Source organism: Lactuca serriola, chromosome 5 (assembly GCF_051521515.1).
Source record: "Lactuca serriola cultivar US96UC23 chromosome 5, Lser_US96UC23_V15, whole genome shotgun sequence".
NCBI classification, from domain to species: Eukaryota; Viridiplantae; Streptophyta; class Magnoliopsida; order Asterales; family Asteraceae; genus Lactuca; species Lactuca serriola.
The window spans coordinates 13,242,501-13,253,419 of record NC_136412.1 but is presented as its reverse complement, the minus strand read 5'-3'; the positions used below and the strand labels follow the sequence as shown (position 1 = coordinate 13,253,419).

The following is a 10,919-nucleotide window of genomic DNA, read 5'->3' as shown; positions in this document are numbered from 1 at the left end:
AGAAGAGAAAGACATCATGGATGTTGAAAAATCCTGTAACCTTCTCGATATATTCCGATAAGATCTCCAGGGAATACCATCCGTACGACAACCTGAGTTCAAAAATCAACCTAAGTGCAGTAGTTGTGGAAAAGGGTTGTTGAAAATGTAATCTCACCCAAGTTAATCACCCCACTCAAGTAGAGACTATGGACCCATACTAGTGAATCTATGATTACTAAGTGTATATATTGGAACCCTATATAATTAAGATTCTACGGACTTAGGGTTGGTAATTCCGCTTTAAATCCTTTTCCTTGTTTGGATGTGGGCTTAGAATAGAATCACCGATTCGACTGTCTTTTCAATCTTAATTATATACAACTTATAAACACAAAGAGATAATAGATGAATCAGTTATGAGTCATACCATGAACTCCATGACAAGTTACCCAGGACAGTGGATGGACATGCTACCACTTGAGCGATCGTAGACAAATCAACCAAACCCACACACTTTCTACCGACCAAGGCTACAAAGAAAAATAGAAAAGCTGACAAGATCATATCACAAGAAGATTGCGAGACTGCAGAGTATACCACTATCTATCATTTTGGATAAGGGACAGGTGATTCGCCTCGTGTTTTCGATATTCGTTAAAGAAGTCCTTTTTATCACCCTCAAACTGAAAGACAAAGAGGAAGAACCATTCATCGAATCCTTATACAACATCAACTATTACATTAACATCAAAGTTGCGTCATTCGAAGCTCTCACTTAAGAAAAGAGAATTGGTGGAGATAAGTGCCAACTTAATTAATAAGTGCTTAATCACTTAAGACATTTTACTAAGAATGCTTCTTAACCCCTCTTCTAATTTTCGAGATTAAGACCTTCCCTCTCCTTAACTAGAACTCCTAGCTAACTAAATAACTAGTAGTTAGTTAGTTAACTAACCCTATCTCTAAGCAACCACCGAAGCAAGTGGCTAGAAAAGATCACATCACTTAAACTCACATCCCATGACAAGCTAGTCTAGGTTTTGTCCCCTTATCCTCTTCCACTCTTTCCTCCTTCATATCCACGAAATTTCCTCTTCATTTTACCCTCATTTGACCAGCCAATACTCCAGGGAATTACTCTCAACCTTCATCTCATTTTCAAGCACAAGAACTTCCTTCCAAAGCCATCAAAACCATGAACTAAAGGGCTGCTATCCCTTTTGTGTTTTAGCCACCATTTCACCCATATACACCTTCCTTTTGCTTGATATTTTTACCACCAAATACCCCTGGAAGTTACTTGTTATGATACTCAAAATTATTAATTCAAAACAGTGAGTAAACTACCCTTCTTCTTGCTCTTTTGCTGCGAAATTTTCGTGACAGCAACATAGCCAAAAGAGTGGCTGTTTTGGAGCATCAAACCAACAACCAAAAGTTCATCTTCAAAGTTCCATTCTTCAAGTATTCACATAAGGTGAGTTCATACCCCTACATTTTCATGTTTTCTTCAAGTTTTAAAGGGGGGGGGGATACAAGTTAGAACACTAAACATAACTTGAATTTAAATGACAACATTCTACAGAAAAGTTGAGTCCTGTTCACGGACTGTTTTGACCATCTTAAACTTAATATCTTTAAAAACTGTACAATATGCAAATAGTTCAAGTTTATACCTTTCTAAGGACAACTCACACGCATTCATACGATTTTTCTACAATTTATGGTGATTTTTATAAAACTCCCTGTCATCTCAGAAGTGATTTCGGACCAGCCTGTGAAGATTTTCGTTTTCACACTAGTTTGTGACCACTAAAAATCATAATAAAAATTAGAAACAAAGTAGACTCATTTTATAAACTTCCAGAGGTAACGGATTCAGTTTTAAACTTACGATGATTTTTCTATGAGTTTTCTAAAAACAGGGACAGTAAAGGGTAAAAGTGTCAAAAGTGGTTTATAGATTTATTAACACCTTCTATCATTTTTGAGCAATGTTTATACATTAAGGAAGTTAAAACACAATCATTTAAATAAGTTTAATTACCATTTTTACAAAAGTGATAAGTACAAAAAGGTCTTTAGTAACAAACTTAAGGATTATTTCATGCAAAGTTTCTAATAAAAACGTAAGAATATGAACAACAATTACGAAACATACCAAATCATCTTTTAAAATTTATACATATATATAACCATATGCATATATATGTTTTGTTTACAAACTTGTCTTCTACATCGAAAAGATACATATATATGTTTTGTTTACAAACTTGTCTTCTACATCAAAAATATACATATATAGTTTAATGAAACTCTACTCCATTTGTATCCTGTTGAGCAAAGGGTAAAATATTGTCAAATGCATATCTAAAGATTTCACGTCGTTTTTCATAGCTATCCCAGTCTTAGGGGATGATCATTTATACAAACATTTTCACACGTAAATCTGTTTTAATACTAAGTTTTGTGAGACATTAACTTCACGTACGTTCGAGTACACATTTCAAGTCCTGTATTATATACCAGAATCCCTTGGAGGGGGAACATGGTGTTTGTGTATAGATCTATACGGGCTTGACAACCCCGCGCCCTGACTGTTAGCTACAGTCCACCATTTGGGGTGACAAACGTCAGAACATTCCAACGCCTGAAGAACGTTGTGTATAGGCATTTCTAGCCAATAGCATGGTTATAAAACTCACATGGAGTATTAAGAACACATTGATTTACGGGGTTTTTCAGACGTATTGGAAATTTTATACGTACATACATTTTCTAGAAACAAACATTGGTCTTGAAAGAAGGCTACATTTATGCTAGTAGAAAATATAGGATTTTCTAGGAACAAACAAACAAGAACAAAACATTTCATTTCATACAAACATTGTCATTTAATACTTATGAAACTCACCAGCTTAAATGCTGATATACTCTTTCAAAACTACTTGTATGTCCCAGGGATTCAGTAATTACAGGTAACAAACAGCTTTTGAAGAAGGGACGCTGCGACGCCAGTTTAAATTCATATTTTGGCATCATATTGTAATTGGTTTTGAACATGTACCTTTTAATAATGTGAACTTTCAATTATATATATGATGGTTGTATTGCTTTCTTTACTATGTATTCATTTGTTACGTTACCACATGAAGTCATCCGCCCCCGAACGTTTCCGCCGTTCCGGTTTGGGGGTGTGACACGAGGAAAGGAATCTTTGACCATAAAATTTATTCATATCCATGTCTCATCTCCATACAATATATTGAAGAACGAATGGATAGCTGATCACTTATCTTAGGGCTGACATTTGATTTGATAAGAGTTTAGCAGTGTCTTTGGAAACCACACTTTACTGGTTATTCGAAGTTATACTTACAATTGTAATTGACTACTTATTCAAGTGGGAGACTGTTGGATTAGGTGTTTAAGGTCTTAACTAAAGTGGCATAATTTTAAAGAATAAAAGTAAAGTCCTTTGTGGGTTTCCCTCATAACCAGGAAATAGCTTGGATTGATATTAAGAGAGAGAATAAATGATTTATTAACAAGTTAACTGAAAATAGTAATAATTAATTGAGAGTTAATCAGAATTAAATGGAATTAATTTTAGATTAATTAGAATTAATAAAAGGTACAAGGATTGAATTGTAATTGTTCAATAGTTGAACAAGGGAGAAATTCTAGATCCTTACATCATATGAATGGTTTTGGTGGAGGATAAAAGGGTTTTGGAAGCCTCCTTTATCAGATAAGTAACCAAGATTTGAATATGTTTAAAATATTATTATTTTAATATTAAAATCGAGGGTTTTAAGGTTATCTTATAGAAATATAAAGGCTCCAAACCCTAATCAAAACTGATCTCTAGCCACATCCATATAGAATTCAAAATTCTCCCTCTCCTATCCCTCATAAATATCAATCCTAGGGTTTCTTAGGGTTTTGGGTGTGATTACATTAGAGGCTACCGCAATATCAGAGCTTGTCTTTCCAAAAGAGATCTATAAGAGAGTCGCTAGTATCAATTGTTGTTGCTAAAGGTATGCTTCTTATCCTCTTAGATTTCAATTTAGTAGGTTGCTATACTGATGTTTCATAAAGTATGTTGCTATAATAATAAAAATATCATAGAAGTTCTAGGTTGCATGTGCCCATAAGAGTTTATGTGTAAAAATTCAGTGTGCAAATCTTTTTCTTGTAACCTAGAAAAAACCTTCACTTTAGATATGACATGCATTTTTGGTGCAACAGTTTTCAACAATGAAATCAATGTTATATACCAATCATCGATATTCAACGATATCTACCTTGGGAGATCATATGATGTGCTGATTCAAGCAAATGACACGTCATATATGCGTTTGTATTATCATACCGATGGGATTATCTTGATTTAGGTACATTTGATAAATCATTCTCATTTCCCAATGATGAAATGTGAATAAAGTTTAAGTCGGCCTAAGAATTTGCTAGGAAGGATACCGAGTGAACCTTTGGTGTTCTTAAGAAACATTGTCGGATACGCTCATTACCGACACGATTTGTCGAGCGAAAAAGAATAAATAGTCTGATAGACGCATGCATCATATTGCATAATATAATTATAAAAGATGAGGGAAAGACAATTTGTCACTATAATGAACATGAGGATTTACTAAAACATCAAAGGAGTAGGTATTTGTACGCCGGAGTACATGACGAACAAATGGGAAGTATACGATTGAGATGGACATCACTACCTTCGCGCTAATTTGGTGGAACATATCTTTATTGTTCAAGTGAATCCTTGTCAACAATTTTAACAAGTTGTTCAAAGATACAAATGAAGAATCAGATATGTTCGTAGATGATTCAAACTAGTATTATGATGACATTATGAATGACGATGATTATGCGTCACATACTATTCTACAATGTTTTGATTATGTTTTTTCTTATTTATGTATATAATTTAGTATGTATTTCTTTTATAATTAATGAAGTAATTTCCTTTTATATAAGTATATTTTATTAAATTATATTTTATTTAATTAAAAAAAATCAAAAGTGTGATGGGTATGTTATTACTTCATATTAGTTTTGTGGGTGAAGAGAGTCTGAGAGAAAAATAATATGACGTTGACATGACAATCTAAAAATATGATTGGGTTGTGATATCATACATAGCGTTCTTATTGGAGGTTTTAACTATCACCTTGACTGATGGCTCATGGGATAAGGTTTGTGTTTCCTATAGGGGAGGTCTCATTAAAATATTGGGAGTTTTAATCATGAGTTGGCCTGATGAGCTGATGCGAATGCAAGACAAGACGTCTTTGTATTTTCACCAAAATGAAGAACCACCTCCGGAGTCTATTCTACACAAAATGTTCTTTTAAATATGAATGTTATTTTGATGTTGGAACTTGGAATCTCATTATCTTATTTATCTTAATATTTTTTGAATCCAATAAGTAAATAATTGTTTAAAAATTATTTAAACAGACGCAAATTTATTTGGCACGTATTTAGGTTTTGTATTTCTCATCAATCTTTCGAAATTTTCCGTTACACTTTTTAATGAAATTTATTATTCAACCCCCATAACAAGCAATAAATTATAACATATTCTTTATCTTTGACAGACGTAATTACGTACAACTTTTTTGTCTACAAAATATTTACTTATAAAGTTTGAACAAACAAACCTACAAAGCAAAAGTCAAAACTTGTTTCCGACTGACATTTGGGGTGGGCCCAAATGGTCCAAGCATGCAAAGAAAAGAAAGGAAGAAGCTTTTCTTTTATGATGATACAAGGCACCCCCTTTCACAACCTTCAAACTTTCATATCGATCAATGTGTGAACTAGGATATTTGTTAATTATTTTGTGTACTTTTACCTAAAATATTCAAAGTATTAAACCAAGACAACCTCTGAATATTAGATACGATTTCAAAATAAAAGATTCAACGTTTGTCCGGGAGATATGGATATAAGCTTTATCGTCCATATGAAAACACATTACGTCATTAATTAAGACTATTCGTATCCATTAAATGATTTTTTTTTTTTTTGTTTTAGAACGGCAGTATCCATTAAATGATTTGATATTTCAAATATGTCATGCCATATTTTAGAAATACTTCACGGCTTCACGCACAAATACAATGTTAACACTTAACACTCTTTTCAAAATTAAAAGTTGTTACACGATTAATACCCATTCAAAATGAATATCAATATAATAGTTGTTACACAATTAATATTGAAAAAATAGGGGTTTTCTAACTAATGATTTTCAAAAAATGAAAGGAATCTTTTATAATGAAAAATAATAATTAGACAATCATGCCTACAAGTTATCTTTTTTTTTTTTTTGAATGTCATAATTTTATTAAAAAGACAAAACAAATGATCCCTGTGGTTAGCTGAAAATTGTCACTTTGGTCCAAAAATGTTTGGACTAGCACCAAAGGTCCAAACTTTTCATTTTGTTGCGAGTTTGGTCAAAAGTATTTTGAAAATATATAAAATGACAGATTTGCCCTTGCTGTTTTTTTTTTCAGTTTCTTTATTAAGTTTGTATATAAATATAAATAATAAAGAAAAATATAAACACCCCTCCTTTGTTATATGCCTTTTTGTTTCTGTAAACACCCACTTGAAGCCATCGTCGATCAAAGCATAACCACCATCACCAAAAGCCACCGCCGGTAACATCACCACCACCACTTGAAGCCGATAGAAGGGAGATGAAGAGATACATTTAGAGAGGAAGAGTGACAGAAGTAGATCGGAGCTAGAAATTCGAGAATACGAAGGACTCCCTTTATCTCTCTCTCCCTATGTCGTTGAAGCTTGGTGAACAGATCTAGGAAACGGAGAAGATGATGGGTGGCGGTTGCATAGGGAGGTCTCCGGTGATGAATGCCACCTGCCTGAAAACCTCGACGAAGATGAAGATAGTGGCGGTGATGAATGTCTCCATAGCTTGAAGCCAAAAACGGAAATGAGAAGGGCAGTGACCTGGGGTTTTGACTAAACGGTTTTTAGATCAGAGGGTTCATCTCCATTGCGGCCGAAGATTTGCAAACGTAAAGCCACCTCTATCGTCGAGGATTTGTCCATCTTCACCGGGGGGACCACTGCCGACCCCAATGCCGCCAACGATTAGGGTTTTCAGCAAATCGTCGGAGACGCTAGCTTTGTTGTGACGATGATGACATCTCTAGGGGTTTTGCGAAGAGGTACAACTCCGTTGAAACAAAGGTTTTTTGAGGAAGAAGATTAGAGAGAGACAGAGAGATCCATACATGCGAAGAAGATCAGGTGCAGATTCGCCTATAATTATCTTATGCATTCCACACTCTATCTGATTGTTCTTATGGGTTGAAATCTCTAGTTGTTCTTGATTTTGAGGTTGTAGATTAAAAATGTAATGTTTTATTTGCCAGATCAGGAAAAATATGTTTGTATTCATTAGATAATCATAGTTTTCTTGAGTTTCAATTTATGTTGTTGTGGTGTTGGTGGTGATCGATGGCAGTAGCGGTTATCAGTGAGTAACGGCGGTGGTAGTAGTGGTTTTGATGGCCGACGGTGGTGGTGATAGCATAACCGGTAGTGGTATGAGAGAGAGGGGGAGGGGTGGGGTAGGGATTGGAGTAGTAGTTTATTTTTTGTTTTATTTTTAATTATGAAAATTGTAAAATATATTTAAATAAATAAATAAAAACTGAAAAAGCAAAAAGTAAGGGCAAAATCGTCATTATAAAAAAGTCTAAAGCAAATTGGACCAAACTCGCAACAAAATGAAAAGTTTGGACCTCTGGTGCTAGTCCAAACATTTTTGGACTGAAATGACAATTTTCAGCTAACCATAGGGACCAATTATGCAGTTTTGTCTATTAAAAACTAATATATAGTTACATATTATACCTTGCACAGAAGAAACAACTAGATAAAAGTTTTATACCCATCCAACCAAATTAACCACAATGCTAGAGTTTCTATTAGTGATTCAAAAATAAGATCATGTAATAATCTTATCAAAAATAGATTGATTTTTGGTTTTTGAGAACTAACAATCCACTCATTAGACTATTGTATTAGGCTAGTGGGAATTAACATTGTATTATAACATCAAAAAGTGTCATTTAAATGCAAGACCAGCACTACAAGAAAATTCCTTATTAGTTACTCTTTAAAATTTAGTCACTGAAAGCATCTTTTAGTCACCCAAGTTAAGTGGTGATTGAATTTTAGTAATCCTATAAATTTAAAGATCAATTCTATATGGTGATCACTAACTCGGTCACTAAATTGGAAAAAAAATTAAACTATTTTTGTTTCATATCATCACAACTATTTAGTGACTAAAATAATGGTCACTATGTTAACTATATAGTGACTAAAAATAATGGTCATTGTATTAGAAACTTAGTAACAAAAAAGTAGTCACTGTATTGGTGGTTTAGTGACCAAAAATAATGGTCACTGACTACTCTTATTCAAAACTATACAATACTACTTTTTTATTATTGAAAACTACTAATTAGTGACCACACTCAATAGTTGTCATTGAATATATATATATATATATATATATATATATATATATATATATATATATATATATATATATATATATATATATATATATATATATATATAGGGATGAGTTCTATGGAAAACAAATAAGTAGGGCAACATCTACCGGAACCAATAATCAAATAACACGTGTCCATTTCTTTCTTCACAAATAATGTATTGTGGAAGTTATTGTGTGTGTTGTCATGTTTTCATTGGTTCAAATATGTGTTGCCCTAATCATTCATTTTCCATATAACTCTTCCTTATATATATATATATATATATATATATATATATATATATATATATATATATATATATATATATATATATATATATATATATATATATATATTATTTTTCAATTAATAAAAATTAAAATATTTTTAATTAATATTTTTTATTTGAAAATAACTACAACTTTATATTCGTTTTACACCAGATTAATTGTTTTATTATTATAAATAAGGTAGACTAATTTTGATTACAGATTGCTTTTGCCCTAAATCGATACACTAACAATCTCCAATTCAACACCATCGTGTTGGCCCATCGTCGTCGGACCATCGTTGCTCGTCCATCGTTGTCGGTCCATTGTCGTCGGTCAATTGTCGCTTCACACTCTCCCATTGACGTGCCTCTGTTCTCCGCTTGAAGTCAAACGGGTACTCCATACCTTTTCTCCGCTCTGACCATCAATGAAGCTAAATCTATTGCTCTCATATCACATACATCACTTTCTTGCTAATCAATTGTTCAATTGCTAATCAATCGACTTCATCATTACAAAACGAATAAAAGTTATATCAGTCCGATATCGCATGATTCAATGATCAAATCACAAAGGATGACGTTAGGGTTTATGCAGTTGTTTTAGATAGACCAAGTGCCGATTTGTACCCCACTACTAGTAAATGGTACGAGTATGTTGCTACACAAGGTGTGTTTCACATTCCCTTTTGCTTTAATTTTTTGATATATCTTTTTCCAAACTTAATGAGTTTTGATCCATGTGGATGTTTCAGGAAACTGAAGCTACAACTGAAGATGATGATCACCTTGATCTCTTTGCTGATGAGACTGGAGAGGAAAAGAAGGCGACTAAAGCGAGGGATCAAGCAAAAGCTTTAAAAAAGAAGAAAGAGGGTGAGTTTGTTCACTTTGTTTTATTCTATTTATTTTCTTTCTCTTTTAGCAACTCTATGATTACATGTATTATTTAGGTGAGAAATCATCTGTTCTTATGGATGTAAGGCCATGTGATGATGAGACAGACATGAAGAAGTTGGAGGAGGCTGTTTGCAGTGTTGAACTAGAAGGCCTTCATTGGGGAGAATGTATGGTTTTATTATTATATCAATGTCATTGAAATAAAAATAAGTAATAAAAATACACTGCTATAAATTTAATTGGTTGTGTTGCATTTGATTTTTTTGTAGCAAAACATGTGCTAATTGGTTATGGGATAAAGAAGATGACGATCATGTTGACCATCGCTCATTATCTTGTTTCAGTGGATGATCTGATAGAGGATCGACTTACAGCTAAGTCCATCAATGAGTATGTGCAGAGTTGTGACATTGTTGCATTCAACAAGATATAATGCAGCCACAAGTTTTGGTTTTCTATCATCTTGTTTCATGTTAGTATTGTATTTGAAACTAATCATACTGCATGGTAAGGATTTTTTGGAATTACTAAAGACGCCATTTCCAGTTATCTCAATTACAGTCATCAACTGAATTTACTTTTAATCCACATTGATCTTTATATGTTTTTTTTGAAATATTGGTTAAAATATATGAATTTAGTTTTTAAAAAATGACATTTAATTTTCATATTGTAAATGTGAAGATTTATTTGATTATTGTTGTTGTATAGTAAAGATTTATATCATTTTCTTTTTCTTTTATCTTATTGGATATTGTTATATTTCATTTTAAAAATGACATTTAATATTTCTATAATTTCTTAATTATTAACCTTTTGTTGTCTAATAGGATAAATCAGTGACGACCTGTTATAGCCACTAATTAGATAAACTAGTGACCAGTTTCTATGGCCACTAATCGGATAAAATAGTGATGACTTTTATTGGTCATGAAGTAGATAAAATAGTGACGACTTTCATTGATTAGTGACAACATTTAGCGACGAAGCGGGCCGTCACAGATTTAGTGACGAGTATATTTTAGTCACTATTTAGTGACCATGTTTATATTTGGTCACTAATTTATTTTATGACGGACCTATAGTGACGAAAAGTGACAACTGAAATTTTGGTCACTAAATCATTTAGTGAAGATTCATTATATTGTTAGTGACCATTTCGTTTTGGTCACTAATTGACAATTTTTTTT

At 32.7% G+C, this 10,919-nt stretch overlaps 1 protein-coding gene across 1 annotated transcript; it reads left to right on the top strand.

Moving 5' to 3' along the window:
• Nucleotides 1-9,384: 9,384 nt before the first annotated feature.
• Nucleotides 9,385-10,162, top strand: LOC145049339 (elongation factor 1-beta 2-like; the record flags this gene model as incomplete). The annotated part of the gene is made up of 4 exons (XM_078997758.1): nt 9,385-9,501; nt 9,585-9,705; nt 9,783-9,896; nt 9,999-10,162. Coding segments are annotated over 4 exons (516 nt in total), but the record flags the coding sequence as incomplete, so codon positions are not given.
• Between the last annotated feature and the right edge of the window lie 757 nt (nt 10,163-10,919).